Genomic DNA, 23180 nt, shown 5'->3' with positions numbered 1-23180 from the left:
AGCAAAGTGTATTGGATTTAATGCATGCATGTAATGCTCCATTGGTTTTCGCTGCACTTGATCAATCAAAATTCAAATATAATTGTGCATTGATATTCTTATATGTTGGGTTAATTAGGTATGCACCTTTTTCTTTTTCCTGAAAAAACCATTTTCTCCACGTTTTCCATCCTTTAATTTGTTGTCTTTTTGCCCATTAATTTTATTGTTACTATATGCTTGTACCTGAAGATTGGTTGGGATTAGTAAGTGATTTCCACGTCTTCAAGAACTAGAAATTCCGACTTTGCATCACAAATAATGTTGTTGAAATATATATATATATATATATATATATATATATATATATATATATATATTCTGCCTCTAAAGGCATGTGAAAACTGCTGAAACCATGGATTAATTCATGGGATATAAATTTGTGGTGTAATGGTAGGGTACCTTCCAAGCAAAAAATGGAAATTAGACTGCTGGCCACTAACCTGTCGACCCAACACCTTCTTGATCATCTACCCCCAAAAAAGTATTATCGGTTAATTGATGTGTCAATCCAAAGAAAACAATTAGAAAGACAATGTGCTTTCCTAGATCATATTTATATTTGTTCAAGACAATTAATTAAAAAACAAAGGAAAACCCTGTGGAGTCTCCCAAATGGTCAAGGATTTGCTTGATCGAGTATGAATTAGACGCCCATTTTCGGAAGATTCGTCCTGGCGAAAATGTTTGAATTAATACCTTCGTTGCCAAGCAAAGAAAACTCAATGACAAAATACTTACAAGCTGGATGTGCCAAACGTGAGAGTGAACCATGAACCTACTAGTTTAAAAACAACTAAAGAATTTCAGCTTCTCATCAAGCTTTGGAAGGAATCAGACAAGTGAAAAGCAAAGAAAGTTTTAAGTTATGCTTTGTATTTTCAAGCAATCTTTTCGGTCTAAATATTTAAGCTATTAGATAAAATCCCGATAATAGTTTTATATTAATTTTTTTTCAAGTGAAAGTTTTTTAAATTTAAAACTTGTAAAGATATGGACTATAATAAAATTTAAACTCGTGATTACTTGATTAGTAAGATTCTAATATCATGTTAAAAATCATCTCAATTTAAAAATTTAAACTGTTAATGAAATTCTAAGAATAATTTTATAGTAATCATGTATAAATTCTTAATAACAAATTAATCAAACACATTAATTGGTTGTTTTTATGCATGCATTCACTTAACAATCATATGCAAGTGCCAGTGGGAATGTCATGATAACACGAAAAAGGTTACCATTGCATGTAAGCTAACCAAAGCTCTCTACCTAATCCATGCAGACAAATAATTTGTTCAATGTTGGAATTAAGCTCATGTGAATGCAAAGAAAAAATTATAGGAAAAGAAGGGTATATATATAATAAAGGTGAAAAATACCTACAAGACGCGTTAAAGAATATAAAAAGCAAAAGAATCAAAGATGAAAGATGAGCCCTGTTGCTCCTTCAAAAAATATACAATCATAAGTGAAATCCACTCTACTCCTAACAAACGAGGATGAAAAGGAGCTGCACCACTACTATTTCTTTGGTCCCACGCGTCTCCACTAACAAAAGAAGGTAGATCAGCAGCCCAAATTTCAATGAAATGGACACCAAAGGAAGTGGATTGAGAAGCATCGAGCAATTATTAATTTGGCTATAAATACCATGTATAATGCAAATTCCGGTGGTAATTCATTAATAAGTGAGAAAGAGTGGAGCAATGGAAGGATTATGGCTGGTTGTTTTGGTGATTTTTGTAATGGCTTTGTCTGTGCAAAGCCAATTGAAAACAGGGTTTTATTCTACTTCATGTTCGAAAGCTGAGGCCATTGTTAGGTCCACTGTTGAATCTTACTTCAAAAAAGATCCCACCATTGCTGCTGGATTGCTCAGGCTTCATTTTCATGACTGCTTTGTCCAGGTTGCATGCCCTATATATATATATACTCCACCTCCTTTAGCATGTTTGTATAATTGTCAATAATCTACATGGACTAATAACATTAATGTTCTTTTACAGGGCTGCGATGGTTCAGTATTGATTGCGGGGTCTTCTGCCGAGAGAAATGCCTTGCCGAATCTTGGATTAAGAGGTTTTGAAGTAATTGATGATGCTAAATCACAGATTGAGGCCTTATGCCCTGGGGTGGTCTCATGTGCTGACATACTAGCTTTGGCTGCTCGTGATGCTGTGGACTTGGTAATTCAGATCCCTTCACCCTCAATTTCCAAGACTTGAATGAAAGAGTGAATTTGTATGCATGGTTTCCTTAAGGGTTGTGCTTATTGCAATATTTTCAGAGTGATGGTCCAAGTTGGTCAGTCCCAACAGGTAGAAGAGATGGCAGGGTCTCTTTATCATCCCAGGCCTCAAATTTACCTTCACCTCTAGACACCGTAGCTGCCCAGAAGCAAAAATTTGCTGATAAAGGACTGGACGATCACGATCTCGTAACCCTCGTCGGTATAAATCTTTTCTTTCCCATTCTAAGTTAATTCAAAGTACTAAGAGGTTGAGACTAAGCCAATATCTTTGATCTGGTTCAAGACTTGCTACATATTCATGCCGAGGCCAGAGAACTCATGAAAATCCTAGTTCTTGTAACCAAGTATGAGTTTTAAAGGAAAAACGTATCTTCTTAACCATCAGGCTGGACTTCGGTTTCAAGAAATAATTTTACTGTCGCATGTTTTGTAGCATATTGTTATGGTGCTTGTTTATGTTTCAGGGGCACATACCATTGGCCAAACGCACTGTCAATTCATTCGATATCGCCTATACAACTTCACAACAACAGGCAACGCAGACCCGACAATAAACCAATCATTCCTACCACAACTTCAAGCTCTATGTCCCAAAAATGGCGATGGCACAAAACCAGTTCCATTAGACAAAGATAGCCAGGCAGATTTTGATACAAGCTTCTTCAAGAACGTACGTGATGGCAATGGAGTTTTGGAGTCGGACCAGAGACTTTGGGATGACGCTGCAACACGTGATGTTGTGAAAAAATATGCTGGCACCATAAGAGGATTACTGGGACTTAGGTTTGATATTGAGTTTAGGCAAGCTATGGTTAAAATGAGTAGCATTGAAGCGAAAACTGGGACTGATGGAGAGATAAGAAAAGTCTGTTCAAAGTTCAATTAATCAATCAAAGGAGTGCTGTGACCTAAACAATTATACACAAAATCAGTGTAACATATACTAGTACTGTATTAAAATGTTGAAAATCTAGTAAGAAAAATAATTTTGCTTCTTGGTTCAATGGACTGCTTTAAATTGTAGATAAAGGTGTTGGACGTGATTCAGATTTCAATTGCTTTGAACTGCTTTGATAGTAATATTTAATACTTTAATAATTATTTTTCTCAACAATAAAAAAATATTTTAAAACAGATACTATATTTACTTATCATCTTATAATATTACTTAAGAATCATATTAAAGTTGAAAAGCAAGCTCAACAATTTTTTTAAATTGAAAAAAAAATTGAAAGGGTCGGTGTTGGATCCAAAATAGAAAAATATTAGGCGGTGTGAAGGCTAGACCCATCTGTTTGGTTTTTTTTTAAGAACAGATAACATGCTGTTTTTTTTTTTTTAAAAAATAAATGTTATTTTCAAACTCAGATTCTAATCATTTAAGGTGGCTAAAAAATCAGGTTATAGTGTTTTAAATTCTAAATTTTATTTTTAATTTATTTTAACACAAAACACTTAAGAATCACCTTAGAAACTCCAATAAAGTAACTTATTAACACAAAACACTCTAAAATGATTTAAAATTACAATTAAAGACTTTTCTCAAACTCAATCCATCTTTTCAAGCAAGAAGAAGGTAAAGAAAATCATCATTATTAAGTTTTTTTTCTTGAATGGAAATCTTTGACATCAAATTTGAATATTTTGGTTGCTAAAATCATAATAAACAATAACTTTCATTCTCTTATGCTATTTCTCAATAACTTTTTTTCTGTAGTTTACAATAAATAAAAATTATAATGAATTTAGGATTAAACATGTATTTTTTTCTGTAGTTTACAATTAATTTGAAGTGTTTATCACAATTGCAAATCTAGCTTCATTTAATTTAATGAGGTTATAAAAAGATTTATTTAATAAGAAAAAAAGGTTTGAAAACTACAAAAAAAAGGGCCACCATTCTCCAATATAATAAAGAGCTGTTATAGGTGGGCAAGAAAAATAATTTGTGTTGGTTCTACAATTCTCCACGGCACGGAGCGCAAACAGCCACAAACAAAAGAGGCCCAAATTCGTTGCTAACCTCAAAACTCGAAGTCTCAAATTAACAATGGGAAAGTGTATTTTGGGTCTTATAGTTTCAGAGACTTTCTCTTTCAATCTCTATTGTTTCAAATTGTCCTGATTTTAATATTGCCATTTGTTGTTGAATACCTAACGAATGCTCTTGTTTTTTTTTTTTTTTAATTTATTTATTTTAATATAACCCCATATGCTGAAGTAGTAGCATGTCATCACACTAACATTAAAAGAATAGGAGTGAAAGTGAAATATTGCTAAAGCTATAGGTCCCAAAACACACTTTACCGCAGACCATATCTATCAGCACAGGTCCAATAGCATAAAACTCCATAGATGCGCACAACTACAAGGAAAGCTGGAAAGGAGAGGAAACCCATACTCCACTATTCAATTCTCCCATTTTTTTTCCTTTATCACATAGCCTAGACTCACTCAAATACACAGACAGACAGACAGAGATTACTGTGTCCGTGTCTATCCCTTTGTCTTCAAGAGTACTTAAACCTCCATTTGAAGCCAACACATCTTTCTTTTATTGCCCTCTCTTAAACTTTCTTTAATCAAAGAAGGTGCCGTGTACTCTTTCTTTCTTCATAAAATTTTCTAACTTCACTGTCAAATTCCAATATTTATTGGCAAACATGGCTTCTCTGACTCCAATCTCTAAAACCCAGTTTTTATTTAACAAGCCCCACCTCAAATCCTCATCTCCTTGTCTTGAAACTTTTTTTCAATCAAGTTTGGTGTCAAAAAGGTTGTCTTTTCAATTTAAAGTTCCATTCTTTGATAGAATGCCTTTGAAAGCTGCTACTGTTGTGTCTGCTACAACAGCTGAGAAGCCTAAGAAGAGGTATCCAGGTGAGGCAAAAGGGTTTGTGGAGGAGATGAGGTTTGTTGCTATGAAGTTGCATACAAGGGAGCAAGCAAAGGAAGGAGAGAAGGAGGTGAAAGAGAAAGAAGAAGAGGCTGTGCGTAAATGGGAGCCTACTATTGACGGGTACCTGAAGTTTTTGGTTGATAGCAAGTTGGTTTATGATACACTTGAAGGGATTGTGGAAAAAGCTGTTTTTCCTTTTTGTAAGTTTGATTCTTTTTTTAAGTTTTTTATTTATGAATTTCTTGATATCCTTTTGTTAGTTTGATTTTGTTTTGGATGATTTCTTTGCCTGTCTTTTAATATTGTTTATGTTTGTCCCTGAGGTGTGGGAATGGTTATCTCGTTTGGTTCAGTGATTATTATTGAATTGCTTGAAGGATTGTGTTACTGTAGTCTTTTGATTTAGCTTTTATTTGTCTGCACTAGTAATTTTTGCTAGGCATTATGGAATTCAAAGTTATTGTTGGCAAATCAGCCCTCTATTATGGAAGTTTGACTTTCAATTTGTAATTCATAAATTGCCCTTTAGTATGAGGGGTGGGGTATATTTCTGCTAAAAGTGAGGTTCGTCTTAGTTATGGTAAAGCATAGACTCTCATTTAAGTTTAAGGCTTTGGTTCTAGTGGTTGAGTGCTCCTTTTGCAATGTGGAATAGAAGAACAGCCATATTGCAGGGTTCCCAATCCAACACCCCCCACTACTTTCATCTCGAATTGTCCTTATGGAACTTAGAAAGTGAGACTGATGGAAATCAATGTCTGTTGTGGATAATGATCATAATAATGAACAAAAGTTGGACATGCTTTTACATTTACCACTCCATGTCTGTAAAATGCATGGGGAGGAATCGCTTTGGTGGTGTTTTGGTTTTATTGTTTTATATCAATGCATCCCCAAGTTCCCTTTTGCACTCTTTGTAGCTTGTGCACATTTTTGTAGACCATGGTGTCCAATATGTGTAATGACTTTCACTTATGAGAGAGCTTAAACTCTAAATCTGGTTTTATCTTTTCCCTTAGATGCTGAGTTCAGAAACACTGGATTGGAAAGATCTGAAAAGTTGGCAAAAGATTTGGAGTGGTTCAAAGAGCAAGGGTATACCATTCCGGAACCTTCTTCTCCTGGTGTTACCTATTCACAGATCCTGCAGGAATTGTCAGAGAAGGATCCTCAAGCATTTATTTGTCACTTCTACAATATATATTTTGCCCACTCAGCTGGTGGTCGAATGATTGGGAGGAAGGTAAGCAAATATTATTAACTTGAAAATGTGCCAAAAATATTTTTCATGCTACATGATATGTGTTTACATGGATGGAGCTATATTTATAGCTTCATGGTTAGCTGATATTTGGTACTATTTGATGTTTGGGCATGGGCGTGAGGGAATTTTGAAGCCTCTTTTCTTTTTCCTCAAGAGCATTTATCTGTATACTGATTTCTCTGCGACCTAAGCTTTATTTTCTTATGTAACATAATCCATTTAAGAGATAATTTTTGTTAACACAACAGGATAGCAGTTTTGTAATGAATTAGGAATGTGCTTTTCCTCTTGTCAATTATGGTCTGGTTTGCATAAAGGTTGTCTGGCAGCAGCTATGTGGATATAACCCACTGCGGTGCCTGATACAGGCACTGGTAACATTTTTCAATGAGCTCAACCTTTTGATTTTTCAGATGTGTCTTGAAATGCAGCTAGATAATATCAATAATATTTTCGTTTGTGAGGTGCTATATTCACTTTTACCATTTTGTTTTGCATCAGGTTGCTGAGCAGTTACTTGAGAAAAAAGAGTTAGAATTCTATAAATGGGATGGTGACCTTTCCCAGCTGTTGCAGAATGTCAGGGACAAATTGAATAAAGTTGCGGAGGTATTTCTTTCTATTCTCGCAAAATTTCCCTGTTAATCTCATTTCGTTGCTAATTTCAACCTGGTATCATTAATATGACTCACTTTACTTCTACGAACATTCTGTTATGAGTTCTACAACCTCGTAACTATAATGTGTTGATTGTTGGGATTGCTCAGAGCTGGACCAGAGAGGAGAAGAACCACTGTTTAGAAGAAACAGAGAAATCATTCAAGCATTCAGGGGAGATTCTTCGCCTGATATTATAGTGATGTTATAATTGCTTGACATACTTGTAGTCTTGTGTAAAGGCGCAAGCCTCAAGTATTTGTGTATACGATGAAGTCTTTTCTTTTTCCATTGTAACTTTACTATCAATGAAATCATGTAACTTATGTTGTACTTTATTCAATATAATAAATTCAATCACCTTAACTTTGGCCAAAGCGTAGTGTTGAAACGCAGGAGATCATTTTTGAACTCTCTGGCGTTGGGCTACGTTCCCTCACTTTTGAAATTTTGTTACAGAAGAATTCTTTGAAGTGTGGATGGTGTTCGTGTTATAAAAATGGTAGAAGTAATTGATTATCAGATTGTGGAGTAGATGCTCGGGCAATGAATTTTGAGATAGTTGGATTCTGCTGCTGAAAACGGGTCCCGAACCTTGAATATCATGGGAAAGAGATGGTGATGGCATCATGTTGAAGCTGGTCTTATGACCTTTGCACCAAGGTTGTCAATTCCGTTCCGTTCCGCCCGGAATGGCCGAAACATTCCATACCAATTCAAAAAACGGAACAAAACGAAACAAATTTCATCTCATTTTAAATCTCGGTCCGTTCCGGATTTTTCGGCTAAATTCCGCCCGAAACGTTCCTGTTCCATTCCACATGTTCCGTTCCGCTCTTGAAAAGCCATTGAATCAAATTGAACCTTATTCAATTTAATTAATTAAACCATCCAATTATAAAAAGCTCTTTTTTATTACTATTTTCTATAACAATGATATTAATAATAACATTGAAAATTATTATTACTATTTTCATTAATAATGATATTAATTTTTTAAAATTAGATTTATCACTAATATATATGGTTTATATTCATGTTGTTTTTTTCATGTTTATACTTTGTAGGAATTTGAGCAAAATAAGAGATGCTTTAGATTTCATTAGCCTTAATAACATTGACCTAACTTTATATTTAAAATATTTGTGTTAAAACATTTTACTTTCATAATATTTTGATATTTTGTTTAAGTTGAATTACTTTAAGTTAAAGATCTATTTAATCTTAACTATTTAGAAATATTTTAAATTTTGAAATTATATTTGTTTGGCATTGTGTTTGTATTGCATAATTTATAATTAATTTATCTTGAATTTGAATTATGTTTGTTGAATATATATATATATATATATATATATATATATATAAACAGTACAACCCCGAAACGGCACGCCGAAACACTCCGAAACTGAAACATTCCGTTCCAATTGAAAAAACGAAACACCTACCGAAACGGAATTGACAACCTTGCTTTGCACTGCGAGTGTGCCAAGTTACTGAAGCAGGTCTATACCCTGAGACCATTTCGACCTACTAGTTAGGTGACCTGTAGCACAAATCGGTTTAAATATTTTTTTAACCATGAAAAAAATGCTAAGCTAACATAAATGTTTTTAAGAAATTGTAAATAAATAAATAAAACTCAACACTTTGATTGAGTTTAATCAATATAGTTAATTTAATAATACAAATAAAAAAAATACAATAATAATAAATAAACTGACAAAGAAAAAAAACCTAACAACAATCTAATTAAGTTAGCATGTCAAATCTATGACATGATCATGATACTAGAATAACCCTGTTGAAACCAAATCGAATAAAATTTTGATGCTTAATTATCAAATGACTTAATATTAAAGGGAAAAATTGAAAAAAAAAATTGAAAAAGCAATAAAAAAGACCTGAGTTAACCACCTAAGCCGACGATCATGGATATAAAATTGAGATAACCCTATAGAAATAAAAATACAAAAAATAAAATGAAAGCATAATAACCAATTTTCAATAAATCAAATGTTGAAGAATAAAATTGATAAAAAAATTAATTTATAAAAAAATTTAAAAAGATCAAAGTCAACTTATGTTAACTTTCGAAATCCGTGACTTTGGTCATGAACCCAAAACTAATCTCATGGAAAGAAAACAAAAAAAATTAATGAAGCAAAATTCTCAATCAAATAAATGTCAAGGGATGAAATTGAAAAATAATAATAATAAAAAGGATCCAAAATCAAATAAATAGCAGTAAAAAGAATGATGATCAAATTTCACATAAAAATAAATTGAAATCAGATGTTGATGAACGAAATTGAAAACAAAATTCAATTAAGAAAAGAAAAAAACCAACAATCAAAAGAATGATTACCAAACTTAATATAAAAGTTAAATGAAACCAAATGATGAGGGATAAAATTGAAGAAAAAAATAAAAAAAGATAAAAAATAAAACAAATAGTAATCAAAAGAATGAATACCAAATTGAATGAAAACAATGATAGGACACTTTTATATATTGGCAAGTTAGTGCAAAACCCGAGAAGAAAAAAAAGAAGAAATGAGAAGAAAAAATATATAGTAGATTCCGATCATTGTGTCGTTGTGTATATATGCCTAACAACCAATAAGAACACATTACGACACTTCCAACAAAACCATGGAAGGTGGCATTTCACTATCTTATGATGCCCCACACATTGTTTGAAGAAAGCAGAGGCTCTTCACACGCCGACATATATGTTGCACGAGCTAGTTACTTTTGATTTTTAGATTATATTTTATATTTGTTAAAATATCAAATTGCTTCTCAATTAATTTGATTATAATTGAAAAACTATGATGAAAATACGAACAATCCCCTGGATGCTAGTTTAATTTTTTTTAAAGTAATTTAGTCATTGTATTGTGCTTTAAAAATTTTAAAAGATTGATTTGTCCTTGATATCTGATAATGACTAATAAACCTTATAAAAAATTATATTACCTTTAATAGTCAGTTGAATATTTTTTTTAAAAAAAATGCCAAAATAATCACTTTACTATTTTAATTTATAATATGTCGAGTATCTGTTTAAGTGAAATTCCGAGCTCTTTTAGGTTTTTATTAATGTTGCTGATGTTTAAGACGAAGAACAATTTGTTGAACTAAACATGTGACCACCCAATTTCACGTTTCATTGCAGGCTGAGCATGAGAGTGTGAGAGTAATGCATTTGGACTCTATAATAGTCATTGTCTGCTTCCCTTTACTATGGTGCCTAACAAATCACTCGAATCCTCTGGTTTCTACTAGTTTCGTGCCCGTGCCTCGCTGCGGGGTTAATTAATGGCATAATTATAAAAATAAAGCATGTAAACAAACAACATACACATGCACATATTGACTCACATATTACCTGCAAATATTAAAAAGTGACTGTATAAAATTTGGTTATTGTCTGTGCAAAAAAGAAAGAAAGAAAAGAGTCAGGAACCCATAGGCTGTACCCAACAGTATCGGGAGAGAACAGAAGTGTGTAAGAAAAGAAGGAATCAAAAGCATTCTTGAACAGTACAATTTGCATACAATTATGATGATGAATCCTTGATCAAGCCACATAGTATGCAGAACATCACAATCGTAAGATGATCCTCTTAACCCACCAAGATATTAGATGAGTAATTAAGACTAGACAATTTAGTAATCTATTACATGCCACTGATTGAAAAAACTGAACATCAAGATTTTGTAACGCGTGACCTTTTGAATCTTGCTTCTTGTAGAAGAGAAGCTTATATATTATACAAATAATACAACCTAGAACAAGTCCTAGAAACAGTACTGTGGTACTGAAATAGTAATATGCTAATCCTTTGAACGTTACTTGAACTTTTATTTATGGCATACCTGATACCACAAAAAAAGAAAAAGGCGAGGTATTAATTCAAGATTTTAATCTCTCTCAAGCCTCAACTGTTGTTCAAGGCATGTGTTCCTGAGCCCACACGCACAACCTATAGATTTGGTGTTGTTACTACATCTAGATGGAAAAAAGATGACCTCTAGCTATATATAGTGCAAGCTCACTAAAACAACTACCGCGCGCCAATATATCTTCAATTTGTTTATTTGTTTTGGACGATATTGAGATATTTCATAAACTTCATGATCAAATTGAACTTTACAAACCTGATGGAAATGATTGTAGGAAGAAATGGAAGATATAGGATATAATTAAAGTAAATCAAAAGTTTTAGATGAAAGTAAGAAAACACATAAATTTTGAGGGAATAAATGGAAATTTATCCATGAGTTATTATTAAGTAGCCGTGTACGAGTTGGAAATTCAACAAGAAACTCAGGCGTAGACCTAGCACATTCTTTTCATTGCTGTCTATTGTTTAGTAACTTCATGAATCAATATCCTTCTCATCTCCATATATATGGTAGGAGAGATATTAAATGAAGATATTAAATGAAGCAACTCTCTCTCTCTCTCTCTCTCTCTCTCTCTCTCTGAAAGAGAGCTGGACAAAAATGGTCAAACAAATCTCATTGTTTTGGCTCATCTTTGTCTTCTCCTCCATTACATTCTCACATGCTAGATCTCTCTCTCTTACCTTGCAGCCCCATGCTCCGAAATCCTTCAATCCCAAAAATATTCAGGTATGGAGCAATCGAAATTAGCATTTCTTTTGACATGATTTTTTATTCACATTATTCAGAAAGCTTGTACAATTGCTTATTTTTCCTTCTTTTTTTCAGGCTGCAAAGAGCTGTCCATACACACTTGTTATAAAGACCAGTTGCACCTCTACAACTTACACCAGAGACAAAATCAGTCTAGCTTTTGGTGATTCCTATGGCAACGAGGTTAGTATGCAACCTAGTTTAGTTCTACATAAGATCTAATAAATCTTGGGTCTGGATTCATGTTTGCATAGTTGCTAATGAGCTGTAAGAAAATGTAAAGAAACCAGCAGCACAAGAACAGAACATCTCTAGCCTAATCAGATTTTCATTGCTACGTACAGATCTTGACACCAAAATCTAAAATGAACCCATGAAAGGAAAATAAATTCTAGTTAAAGGGTCTGATCTGATTTAAAAAACAGATTGATTGATTGATTGATTCTTTTAATTAGGTCTATATGAAGAGGCTTGACGATCCATCTTCAGGAACATTTGAGAGGTGTTCAACAGATACATTCCAGATAAATGGACCATGTGTTTATGATATCTGCTATCTATACATGCTTAGAACAGGATATGATGGCTGGAAACCTGAGAGCGTGAAGATCTACGGTCCAAACACCAAGACTGTTAAATTCAACTACAACAAATTCCTTCCGAATGGGGTTTGGTATGGGTTTAATGTCTGTGTTCGTGCATCTCTGTCAACGGCAATTATGTAGACGATTAATATGATCATGATCATGACTGTTGTTGTGTTTTGTTAAACACATTATGATAATAACTAATAATGGGCTCGTCATGTAGTTGAGGATTGACCTAGTTACCAAGACCTTGTTGATCATGGTTATTCTTAAGGGTTTATTTTCATGTAATCCTCTAAAAAAAGCACCGGGAGCCTGATTTTTAGTAAATTGAAGAAATTCATTTAATTATAGTGCTTGGACTCTTTTCGAGCAGCCTTGTGACATGAAGATAATAAAATAATTTATCATTTTTTAAGATTATTATATATAATTAGCATTTTTTTTTAAATACTCTTTAAATCTCGAGGAGCATGCTTGCCAGAAAATGGAGTTTTTATTTATAGTTAAAAGTTAAAACTAGTTACATGACCACGCTACGATTTCAATTTGATTTCTAATACAAGATTTAGTGTCATGAAATATTTTAATTGAGAAGTAAAAAGATTATATTTATACTTAATATAGTGAATTAAAAAATATATAAACTGATAAATCATAAAAAAATAATTATAAACGCTAATTAAAAACAAAAATGAAAAGTTAAAATTTATAATAAGAAGTAAAAAATAAATACATATCTAAATATTTTATAATTATAGACTACATAGAATCAAATCACGCTGGTTAATTAATGGTAAAATAGGTGTAATAAACTATGAAATAGAAGAAAGAACGAAGGCAACGAGACTAGATTCTTATCATTAACTGGAAAACAGGGAAGGAAAGTCCTTCGAAGAGCAGAAATTTGCATTGAGGGAAGGCCATTGCCATTGATTTTCCGGGTGCAAAACTGCTAACACCAGAGCTATTCTCTCAAGTTAAATATAGTTTTTATTTATTCTACAATAATTAAAATAAATATTCAAAAGTGTTCAAATGATTTAAATTCTGAAAGAAAGATTTACCTCTTTATTCAAAATTCTCATTTCTTATTTAGGCATTTTTCCTGTTTTTACAAAAAACTCGTTTTTTTTTTTTTATCAACAACATGGTTTTTTGAATAAAAACTTAGAGTAATTAAAATAATTATTCATAAAAATTCAAATAATTTAAATTCATGAGAAAAAAATATTTTTTTAATCAAAATCTTATTTTCCTTATTTATTTATTTTTATTGTGATGAAAACATATATTTTTATTATTATAAACATATTGTTTGAAAAAAAGATTATCATGATCTGAAAAATAAGTTTCAACAAAATAAATATAAAAAATCATGTCTTGATAGCTTTATACAACTAGATGGAAAAATAAAAAAATAATTAATTCAAGAGTATTTAAAAAGTAATAATTTTTTGAATGTCTTAAATTTGATCTTAGTTGAGATATAAACTATTTTAGAATATCTTGATTCCTAAAAAAAAAAGAGAGTAAGAAAATAGCAAGAGCATTTGTTAAAACGGCTTGAATTAATTTTTAGAAATTCGGGTGTCTTTTTCTGAAAAAATGGCTGGAAAATGTTTTCGTTAAAAGAAGTTTCTTTTCTCTGTTGGCGCTTGTTTTAGTTATTTGGTGGCTGTAAGGAGCCCAAGTGTATATCATCAGATAACGCCTCACATGTAAGAAATAGTTCCCTTTCATTTCACTCCAATGCCCTTCCTATCCATGCCTAGGTAGTAGTTGGTTGGCACTTCGTTAACCAAGTGCATTAACGTCATTAAAATATTTTCTAACACCAGTTTTACAGCAATTGTTTCTTACAATTTTCAAAATCCCCTGTTTTCTCCTTAAAAAAATGATGGCTAGTGCTCCGCTATCGACCTTGAGCCTTCTCCCTTCGCAAAGTAAGAACCTTTATCCTTAAATCCATTGAAAAACGCCCCTGGGTTTTTGAATTATAAGCTGGTTGTCTCGAATCTTTCATTTTTATTCTTTGTTTAACAGATAGGGAAGTGAATGGATATGTGATGAACCTGAGGAGTTCATTCTATGGCAAAGTGATAGCTAATCAAATTCATATAAAGAAGGAAACTGGAAGTATACGGAGAGACCCTTTTGTTGCTGCTTCAGTGGTTTGTGATTATACTATCGAAATTTTCTATGTTTGATTCATTAGCTCCTTGGTAATTTAGTGGATGTGTTTCTTGGATATGGGTTACTTTCATTTAGATACATTATTGTTTTTCAGATGTTTACCATGGTTTTATTTTTTTGACACAGCTTGGAAGGAGAAAGACTGTTGTTCCTGAGCCTGATTACAGAATCCCAGTTGTCTTGCTTGGTACGTATATAAGCACTTGATTTTGTGCGCATAGAGTATGTTGCTTGTGAAAATTATTTCATCAGGAGAATGGCTTGGAGGATTTGAGAAGCATTGTGGTATTAACAATTAAGATTCCACTTTGAACTGACCTAAGAATTTTGCAAGTGGGGTATTTTGATCCCGGTTTCTCTTTTTAGTTAATGGTGGATAAGATGGAAAGTAACCAGACCAAGCAGTATAGATAGTAGTGGCATTTCACATGATGAATTGTATGTGTATGGATGTTAATCTTGTGGTCTTTGGATGAAAGGTTTGCTTGGACCAATTAGAGTCTGCATACCGAAACTTGCATTCATGCCTATTAACTAGCCTTATCTTTATTTTTTCTTGATTGGGTCAACTTGGATTTGGCCTTTGTTCTGTTGATGCTCCATGCCCAAGGGTGATTGGATTTTCAAAGGTTTTTGTAATGCCTCATTTGTGTAATTAAAAAGATAAATATGAATTAGTAAAAGTTGTTCACTGTCTCTCCTAGTTTCTCATCGTCTGAAACTCTGAGGTTTCTTTGACAAGTAAAGTCTTGTATATGATGTGATATTTCTGTTCAAACAGGTTTAGCTGGTGGGTTAGCATATACAAATAATCTATTGCCAGCTGCGCCTGCTGGTCTCCTTGGCTTGCTACTATTGTTCCAGACTACTAGAGTGAGATTTGTTTTTGACGACAAAGCTCTGGTTTGTTGACTTACTTGTACTAATAGTTAATACATGAGTGCATGTGTTTGTTGGGGTAGCAATTTTGCTTTCCCATTGAAATCGTTTCTAAGTGGTAGTGCAAAAGGATTAATGATGCTTATATTTGAAATCTATTTCTACTGAATTCATTTGTTATGAAACTCAAATCAAGTGTAAGAGGTTTGCTGCTGTGAGTTTTTGAATGAATTGAGGAATAAATCTTGCTATCTTGGCTTACTTAAATGGAAATGCACGTAACTTCTTCTGAGAAATTTGATTGATGTGGAACTCGATGAATTTTTTTTTCCAACTTGCAGTCAGTGTCAACTCATATCTTTTATGCATTGTATGCTGTTGTTGTTGATTTTTCGTTTAGCTGGCATCTCTAGACTTCATTGTGCTTTACAAGGACGTGATATTTGTGGTCATATAGGAGGTAAAAGTAGGTGAGCAGCTTCAGGAATCAGGTGAAAATGTCTTTGTGGGCGGAAAAAACCGTTGGAAGTAAGTCTCTCTGTGCTTCCTACAAATTTGAAGGATCAATGAAGCCTACTCACCCCTCAGTTTACTACAGGTATTCGACTTTTGTTAATTGGGAACTGTGGTGGCCAAATTTCCCGATTCTGGTGTACTTTAAAGAGACACAGACGAAACCTGAAGGACAAGTGCACTTCTTCCCAGTAATTTTTGTAAGTATATCATAGAAAATAAACATCAGAGCTCCAATGCATCTATTTGCTTCTCCATAAGGGGAGTTAATTGGATCAGGTCCATACAATTTTCATAGCAGCTTATTACGTTTCGGTGTCCAAAATTTATGATCAATGCTGTTTCTTTTATAAATAGAATGGCAAGCAACTCTACGACGTTATGGTGGAGAGAGCTGGTCCTTCAAAAACTAGTGGACCAAAAGAATCATAAGGCTCGAGCTTCAAGGTTAAACCATCAGCAATTAGTTTGAGATTTGGTGCAGTAGTATCAACAAGGTATGCCAGAGTTTTCCAGTGCTTCTGCTATTACTTAAAGTAGCTGCAACTGTATCTGGCTATTTGGTTAATGAACTCCATGTATAATTATAGAAATCAGAGCAAGAAATTATACAATGATGGAAATTTGTATATATGCGGATGAGTTGCTTAAATTATTACTCTACGATGTGAATGTTGGAAAACCAGGAACAACCAGAAACCAATTTTTGCCAAATCACAATTCACATGTCTCAATCTTTTTCCCTCGTTAAGCAATTAAAAATAGAATCAAATAGTAAATAAAATAATACAAACAATCATGCAAAACAATATTAAAATTTTTACGTGGAAAACCCGATATGAGAAAAAACCACGAGACTGTAGTCCACCTAAAAACTTCCATTATCAACAAGTAATGGGTTTACAATTGTTCTTTCTCGGATTTAACTGAGGGCTATAACATGCATATCATCAAGAACAATCTAACAAGATTAAGGGAGAAATATTTGAGAAAAACTTACAATACTAACAGCCCCGGTGTTAGACAAAAAAACCAGTTTATACACCATTAATCTTCGATCCAACCGTTCAAAATGAAAAGTAACGTGTTTAGAAGCTTCTGTTCAAATCTCAACCCGATCCAACGGTTAACGAGCTGAAAAACATAAAATAAAAACAGACCATTCAGCTACCTTCTTTTCTTTTCTTTTCTTTTCTCCCGTGTTCTCTGTTGTATTTTTCTTGCCGCTACAGTGGCAGACCTATTTTAATTTCAAAGAGGCAGTCATTTTTTTTTTGGATTCGAGGAAACCCCATCCCCTGAAAAGCGTATTTTGTGGGTCCAGGTAAGTGAATAAAACCCCGGCTATCTCAGGCTCTTACAAGAGGTGCACGTCCTGACTTGAACTCGAGACCTGCTGTGCAGATCTCAAACTATTTGTCATCACACTACGTCTCTTGAAGACAAAGAGGCAGCCATTGCTATCTCTTGAAATTTAATGTGGCGGCCCTTCTTACATAGTGCAGAGACCACACACAACAGTGAAGTCCCTCTCACCCTCATGTCCGTGTCGATTTCTGTTGTAGGAAACAGATGCTGCTCCTACTGATTGATTCTTGGGCTGTGCAGAAACATGTCTGTATTTTGCAAGTCAGTAGAATTTTGTTAGATGTACATGGGTTTTATTACTACTGCAAAACATGTATGGTCATGAATTCACATGCTCTTTACAAAATATGCACAAACAGGTGCTTGACTTGAAAAAAGTCTCATATAGCAGTAAACCATTGCCTAGTTTTCCTTTGTTCTGGATCCAAGGGATTCTCCCCTTACATGACCAAATAGACCTCTTCTTTAGATCTTGTCCATCCACCTCGAATTGGATTCTACACTGATTCTCTCTGTCCTGACTTTCCAGCTTCTTGTTAGGCATGGAAATAACACCAAGAGGATTCATTTTCTTTCCACTTCAATATTAAGTGAACCTTATTTGTGTGCACTGTTTGGAAACACAATTAAGATTGTGATATAATTGTGAATGTAAGAGTCGATAACTTGAAAATGAAAATGGTCCACATTAATTTTGGTACAGCATTAATAGAGCCCCAGCCTTTACTGTTCTTATTTCATGGCCAGACTCGGTGGTCATTCCTCCCATTCTCACGGAACAATAAAGGCTGGGACTCTAGGGTTAGAGTAAGTAGATTCTTACGGATGTATAAACCGTGATAGCATTGTTGGAAGAAGAATACAAAAAACTAGTAAGGGCAAGATAGGTGTAAAATAAGTTTAGATTGGTGTCGAATTTGAACTGGAAAATAATTCTCGAGGATGAAATTTTTAAAGGAGAAAAGAAAAGGATCGTAGGTAGTAACATTGATGAGAAATTTAAGTTTGGGATTAAAATAAATAAATAAATGACAAAAAAAAAATTAATGTGATGTGGAATAAAAAGAATGATATTCATGAATAAATTTAATGATATTATTGAAGTTAAAATAAGGGTTACATATCTTAAATTAAAATGTGTAACGTCGGTGAAACCAATAACAAGTTATGATAAATAAAAAAATAAGAAAAGGTAAGAAAATGATTCTAAGAAATTAACATGGTAATAAATAACAAACAATAAGAAATAATGATTTAAGAGCACAGAAAAAAGTGATAGTTCAAGCATCCATTTAAAAAAAACAATTGATAAAGTTATCGTGAAACGGTAACAAATTCATAAATGATGAAAAGACAAATAAAAATATTTTGAGAATATCAAAATGATAGATTTAGAGCAATGAATGATATGATTTATGAAAGAAAATAATAAGAAAATTTAAATTTTTAACGAGAAAATCATAAAATAATTAATTTTACGCTATCACATATAAATTTTAATTCAAATGTCAGATTGGACTGGAATTTTGCGTGGAGTTATTTGATATATTAATCTATCTTAGTTTAAAATTTTAGCTCCATTAGAGTTTAAAAAGATAGGTCGGCAACTAGGGTATCATGCATGAAATTTAATTAAAGGCATGAAGGAGGGACATTTTTGCAAACAAGTGAAAATCCATCACTCTCTCCATTTATAATAGTTGGCTGAACAGCCGTGGCGAAAACAAAGATGAAGACTTTTTATTTTCTCCCATAAATCTCCAAAATTCCTTCTTCAAGTGAATAATATGGAGATAGAAAATTAATATGGAGATAAAAAAAAAAGTAAACAAAGTTGTGTGTTGTATTTTAATAAATTATGTATATTTATTAAGTAATACAACAAGATAACTAATAGGAAGTGTATATTTATATATATTTATTAGAAAATAGATTATAATTTAAGGAATTTTAAAAGGAGTGGGATGATGATGATTAATAATAAATATTAACAAAGAAAGGGATTTCATCAATAGTGAATGAAAAAATATTATATTAAAGTTTGTTATGAAATTTGTATAAACAGGTTAATGATGTTGAGTTGCTAATGTAAATTAATAAATACTAAACATTATAAGTACTTGAATATCAATTAAATTCTATAATATTGCATGTGTATCAAGAAATAATATTGGAGGCTATCTCTTCTCAAAGGACTGACAAGTTATTTAGTCTCTTTAACAAATAGATCCTTGTAATGGAAAAAAAAAGTTTATAATCAAGATATTAGCATGAAATATCGAAGATATTGGAAAACATACTATTGTGTAAAAATAAATGGTACATCCATGTACATTATGTAAAAAAAATTACTCAAATTGTTACATAAAAGATCGTTGTAACTAAGTATAAGTGCATTTAAAATTGCGGGACATTACATTGAATCAAATTAAAAGGACTGGATTATTTCTCAACAAAGTAAACCTAAACTCTAGATTTTTTTTTTGAGAAAATCAAAGCATAAAAAAGAAAAAAAAGCACTAAAAACGAGGTGAAAAAAATATATAAAAATCTAAAAATTCAAGTTAGAAACTTTTTTTTTTTTTATAGTTAATTTTAAAAGCTAAAAGGTTAAAGAATTAATTCTCATCATTATCAATCTTTAATTAACTAACATAAATCTAGAATTAAATATAGAAAAACTAAAGATTTTTTTAGTAGAAAAACCAAGAGTTTTTTTAGCTTAATTTTTTATTTACTTATAATTTATTTAAATCATATTAATTAAATAATTTTCTAACATTTTATAGTTGGGAAATTGTTGTAATTTTGGGTGCTAGAGTAGGGTATATTTGAAAGAGTGAGGAAATTATGGTTGGCGCATGTCTGATCATGGTGGGCCTTTTATTCAAATCCCCCGAGTTTATCCTTCTTTAGCTTACCGTGACTTTTATTTGTTAGTCTTTTTGGCATAATTTGTTGAAGTAATTAATTATATGGAATAATTTGGTGTAGACTATTTATACTTTGGTAAATAGTATAATTAATTCCATATATTATTGCAAAAAAGAAGAAGAAGCACAGAATGCCTTATTTCTGTCATGAGATAGAAGGCAAAATCTTGCTGGCAGGGCTACACTTGTGTACTAGCAGCATATATAAGTCTGATTTGTACTGCGTCGATGAAATTTTAAAATGTTTTTTAATATTTTTAAGATCATTTTAATATATAATATTAAAAATAATTTTTAAAAACTAAAAAATAATTTTTATATATTTTTAAATAAAAAATATTTTAAAAAACAATCATTTAATATATTAAGATCAGAGGCCGGCAATGAAAATCTGACCCAACCCATTACCATCGCCCTCGACTCATTCTAGGAATCTTATACGATGAGTGAGTTAGCATACACATGAAACTAGTTTGGAAGATAGTAGCAGGCCATGATTAATTTCTTTATACCTTTCCTTTTCACCATGGAAAATGACATCAAATTAATATGATAATACAGAATCTTTCTCCTTTGAATTCTAGGTTAATTGCTCTTTATTAATTATCTCTAGAAATCATCGAGCACGGATCAACTTGAACTCATTTTATATATTCAGTTAAAGACAAGACAAGGGTTGGACATCACCAAGTCAAGGGCTTTGTAAGGACGGAATCTTTGAGAGAAAAGCATAACCTTTCTTCTTGTATGGAGCCGCATCCCTCAACCAAAATAAATATCACAGTAGCCCGGCTGGTGTAGTATCTTCCTTGATTAAAAATTCAAGCTATCGAATCGCCCTGTCAACTCCAGTCATGGCTATTTTATTCATTTTTATAAGTTTTGAAAAAAAAAATTAGTTGATCCGCTTTAATAACTACCATAAATACTACCACTTATGATAGGAGTAACAACAGCCATCTGATTTTTGTCTAGAACTACAGGCAGCAAACATTCCGGGCCAGGTAACCTTTAGAAATTGACCTTTTGAACGGCTTCTCTTTATTCTTCTTTTCTCTTTGTTAAACTCTATCACTGATTTTAGATTCTTAGACTCACCACAGCAGGAGCATTGAGATGGAAGTGAACAACAGGTACATCACAACAACGAAACACATACAGGGTTCGGCAAAGGAGTCTGATTTCGAGCTCAAGGTTGCACCTCTTGGATTATCGGTGGAGCCTGGTTCCAATGACATTATTGTGAAGAATCTGTGTGTGTCAATTGATCCTTACCAGCTTAATCGCATGAAGAGTTACAGCTCCTCACAGAAAACAATACAAGCTGCAGTTGGTATCTCTCCCGGTCAGGTACGTACATCAATTTACTATAGTTTCAGAATGAATATCCTTGTTGGAGATTATTCAGGTGGAGCAGTGAGTTATTTCTTTCTCTTTGCCAGCCTATTGATGCTCTTGGAGTAGCCAAGGTTTTGGTTTCTGACAATCCTGAATTTGTGAAAGATGACTTGGTTGTGGGGTTTGTTCACTGGGGAGAATATAGTGTAGTAAAAGGAGGCATGTTAAGGAAGTTGGACCCAAAAACTGAACTACCATTATCCTATCATGCTGGAATTCTGGGTAATCAATCACCTATCTTCATTTTTTGGAAAAATCAGAAATCACCAGCATAGTAATGATCATCAAGAACATTTGTTTGATTTGTTCACTGATCTTTTCATGCTCTACAGGATTAAGTGGACTAACAGCCTATGCTGGGCTGTTTGAAATATGCAAGCCCAAGAAGGGAGACAAAGTGTTTGTATCTGCTGCTTGTGGATCAGTTGGAAATTTGGTGGGCCAGTACGCAAAACTTTCTGGTTGCTATGTAGTTGGATGTGCTGGTAGCAGAGACAAGGTTAGGAATCTGGTTTAGTTTTGTATTTCAATCTGAAGATTTTTCATTTTGGGATTAAAATCTTATGTTAGCATCATCTATTTAGGTAGCATTGCTAAAGGAGAAGCTTGGTTTTGATGATGCTTTCAACTACAAGGAAGAAACTGATTTGAATTCCGCTCTCACAAGGTTAGAAACATCAAAATCAATATTTCAGGTTATGATGTCAACGAAAAAGGAAAAAGCTTCAGCTCATGAAAATCACTCAATGCGAAAACTATAACAAGTAAAAATTGGAAGTTGAACGTTGAGCATGCTCTACGTTGCTGCAGAGCATTCCATGTCTAATATGGACACTTCGACAGTCCAAATACATGAAAACATACAAGAAAATTTGAAAAATAGTCAAGTTTGACTATTTTTGCTTTTTTCTGATAAATTATTTGAGCTTGCTTGTTGATTCCACATTAATTCCACAGGTACTTTCCTGATGGGATTGATATATATTTTGACAATGTTGGAGGTGGCATGCTAGAAGCTGCTGTTGCTAATATGAATCCCTCTGGTAGAGTAGCTGCATGCGGAACAATTGCTGAGTATTCAGATGGTGCAAAACGAGCAGCACCAAATATGTTAGATGTTATATACAAGAGGATTAAAATCCAAGGATTTTTAGCCCTGGATCACATGAGCCTGCTTTCAGATTTTCTTTCGACAACGACTGAATACATTCATACTGGCAAGATTAAGGTGCAAGAGGACATTTCTAATGGTGTAGAAAGCATCCCCTCAGCTTTCATAGGACTATTCAGAGGTGATAATGTTGGAAAGAAGATTGTTAAAATTGCAGATGCGTGATTAGGAAGAGAAAACTCATTTTGTTTTTATGATCAATAAACTACAAAGAATATTGCGACATTGTTGATCAAATTAATTGTTGTCTTTTTTTCTTCTCCTGTGAGATGAATGATATTTTGAGTATTATTTTTTTGGGATAATTACAAAAAATCTCCTAAGGTTTCATCACGTTTTTACTTTCTAGTTTTG

At 32.8% G+C, this 23180-nt stretch overlaps 5 protein-coding genes across 8 annotated transcripts; all 5 read left to right on the top strand.

Annotated features, from left to right (window-relative positions):
- Positions 1-1511: 1511 nt before the first annotated feature.
- LOC133689140 (peroxidase 25-like) lies at positions 1512-3297 on the top strand. Its single transcript, XM_062108911.1, has 4 exons — positions 1512-1949; positions 2049-2228; positions 2330-2492; positions 2758-3297. Exons 1-4 carry the CDS (start codon positions 1749-1751, stop codon positions 3177-3179), a joined length of 966 nt encoding a protein of 321 aa, XP_061964895.1. The 5' UTR covers positions 1512-1748; the 3' UTR covers positions 3180-3297.
- A 1337-nt stretch (positions 3298-4634) lies between these two features.
- LOC133687952 (heme oxygenase 1, chloroplastic-like) lies at positions 4635-7490 on the top strand. Its single transcript, XM_062107309.1, has 4 exons — positions 4635-5392; positions 6212-6435; positions 6958-7065; positions 7224-7490. Exons 1-4 carry the CDS (start codon positions 4957-4959, stop codon positions 7311-7313), a joined length of 858 nt encoding a protein of 285 aa, XP_061963293.1. The 5' UTR covers positions 4635-4956; the 3' UTR covers positions 7314-7490.
- A 3998-nt stretch (positions 7491-11488) lies between these two features.
- Positions 11489-12786, top strand: LOC133690127 (embryo-specific protein ATS3A-like). Its single transcript, XM_062110322.1, has 3 exons — positions 11489-11757; positions 11857-11964; positions 12237-12786. The coding sequence occupies exons 1-3, from the start codon at positions 11554-11556 to the stop codon at positions 12504-12506; spliced, it is 582 nt and encodes a 193-aa protein (XP_061966306.1). The 5' UTR covers positions 11489-11553; the 3' UTR covers positions 12507-12786.
- Positions 12787-14091: 1305 nt separating this feature from the next.
- LOC133688574 (uncharacterized) lies at positions 14092-16608 on the top strand. Of its 2 annotated transcripts, none has more exons than XM_062108096.1 (7): positions 14092-14314; positions 14415-14542; positions 14691-14751; positions 15346-15437; positions 15901-15971; positions 16042-16156; positions 16314-16608. In XM_062108096.1, the coding sequence occupies exons 1-7, from the start codon at positions 14266-14268 to the stop codon at positions 16386-16388; spliced, it is 591 nt and encodes a 196-aa protein (XP_061964080.1). In that variant the 5' UTR covers positions 14092-14265; the 3' UTR covers positions 16389-16608. The 2 variants fall into 2 exon arrangements, with proteins under 2 accessions (XP_061964080.1, XP_061964079.1); XM_062108095.1 differs by having other exon boundaries at positions 14097-14314; positions 15346-15467.
- Positions 16609-20918: 4310 nt separating this feature from the next.
- Positions 20919-23086, top strand: LOC133688982 (2-alkenal reductase (NADP(+)-dependent)-like). 3 transcript variants are annotated; one of them, XM_062108668.1, is made up of 6 exons: positions 20919-21261; positions 21361-21607; positions 21700-21877; positions 21988-22154; positions 22240-22322; positions 22613-23086. In XM_062108668.1, exons 2-6 carry the CDS (start codon positions 21374-21376, stop codon positions 22989-22991), a joined length of 1041 nt encoding a protein of 346 aa, XP_061964652.1. In that variant the 5' UTR covers positions 20919-21261; positions 21361-21373; the 3' UTR covers positions 22992-23086. The 3 variants fall into 3 exon arrangements, with proteins under 3 accessions (XP_061964652.1, XP_061964651.1, XP_061964650.1); XM_062108667.1 differs by having other exon boundaries at positions 21350-21607; XM_062108666.1 differs by having other exon boundaries at positions 21342-21607.
- Positions 23087-23180: the final 94 nt, after the last annotated feature.

Source organism: Populus nigra, chromosome 3 (genome assembly GCF_951802175.1).
Source record: "Populus nigra chromosome 3, ddPopNigr1.1, whole genome shotgun sequence".
NCBI classification, from domain to species: Eukaryota; Viridiplantae; Streptophyta; class Magnoliopsida; order Malpighiales; family Salicaceae; genus Populus; species Populus nigra.
The sequence above is the reverse complement of the archived record's forward strand: the minus strand, read 5'-3'. Positions and strand labels throughout refer to the sequence as shown.

Excerpts from the sequence above, each read along its gene's own strand:
- LOC133689140 (XM_062108911.1), top strand. The coding sequence starts at position 1,749 with ATGGAAGGATTATGGCTGGTTGTTTTGGTGATTTTTGTAATGGCTTTG. Across the intron at positions 2,229-2,329 it reads CTCGTGATGCTGTGGACTTG|AGTGATGGTCCAAGTTGGTC; the intron begins GTAATTCAGATC and ends CAATATTTTCAG. Across the intron at positions 2,493-2,757 it reads CGATCTCGTAACCCTCGTCG|GGGCACATACCATTGGCCAA; the intron begins GTATAAATCTTT and ends TTTATGTTTCAG.
- LOC133688574 (XM_062108095.1), top strand. The coding sequence starts at position 14,266 with ATGATGGCTAGTGCTCCGCTATCGACCTTGAGCCTTCTCCCTTCGCAA. Across the intron at positions 14,315-14,414 it reads GAGCCTTCTCCCTTCGCAAA|ATAGGGAAGTGAATGGATAT; the intron begins GTAAGAACCTTT and ends TTTGTTTAACAG. Across the intron at positions 14,752-15,345 it reads AATCCCAGTTGTCTTGCTTG|GTTTAGCTGGTGGGTTAGCA; the intron begins GTACGTATATAA and ends CTGTTCAAACAG.
- LOC133688982 (XM_062108668.1), top strand. The coding sequence starts at position 21,374 with ATGGAAGTGAACAACAGGTACATCACAACAACGAAACACATACAGGGT. Across the intron at positions 21,608-21,699 it reads TTGGTATCTCTCCCGGTCAG|CCTATTGATGCTCTTGGAGT; the intron begins GTACGTACATCA and ends TCTCTTTGCCAG. Across the intron at positions 22,323-22,612 it reads TTGAATTCCGCTCTCACAAG|GTACTTTCCTGATGGGATTG; the intron begins GTTAGAAACATC and ends TTAATTCCACAG.
- LOC133690127 (XM_062110322.1), top strand. The coding sequence starts at position 11,554 with ATGAAGATATTAAATGAAGCAACTCTCTCTCTCTCTCTCTCTCTCTCT. Across the intron at positions 11,758-11,856 it reads TCAATCCCAAAAATATTCAG|GCTGCAAAGAGCTGTCCATA; the intron begins GTATGGAGCAAT and ends TCTTTTTTTCAG. Across the intron at positions 11,965-12,236 it reads GTGATTCCTATGGCAACGAG|GTCTATATGAAGAGGCTTGA; the intron begins GTTAGTATGCAA and ends TCTTTTAATTAG.
- LOC133687952 (XM_062107309.1), top strand. The coding sequence starts at position 4,957 with ATGGCTTCTCTGACTCCAATCTCTAAAACCCAGTTTTTATTTAACAAG. Across the intron at positions 6,436-6,957 it reads GTCGAATGATTGGGAGGAAG|GTTGCTGAGCAGTTACTTGA; the intron begins GTAAGCAAATAT and ends GTTTTGCATCAG. Across the intron at positions 7,066-7,223 it reads AATTGAATAAAGTTGCGGAG|AGCTGGACCAGAGAGGAGAA; the intron begins GTATTTCTTTCT and ends GGGATTGCTCAG.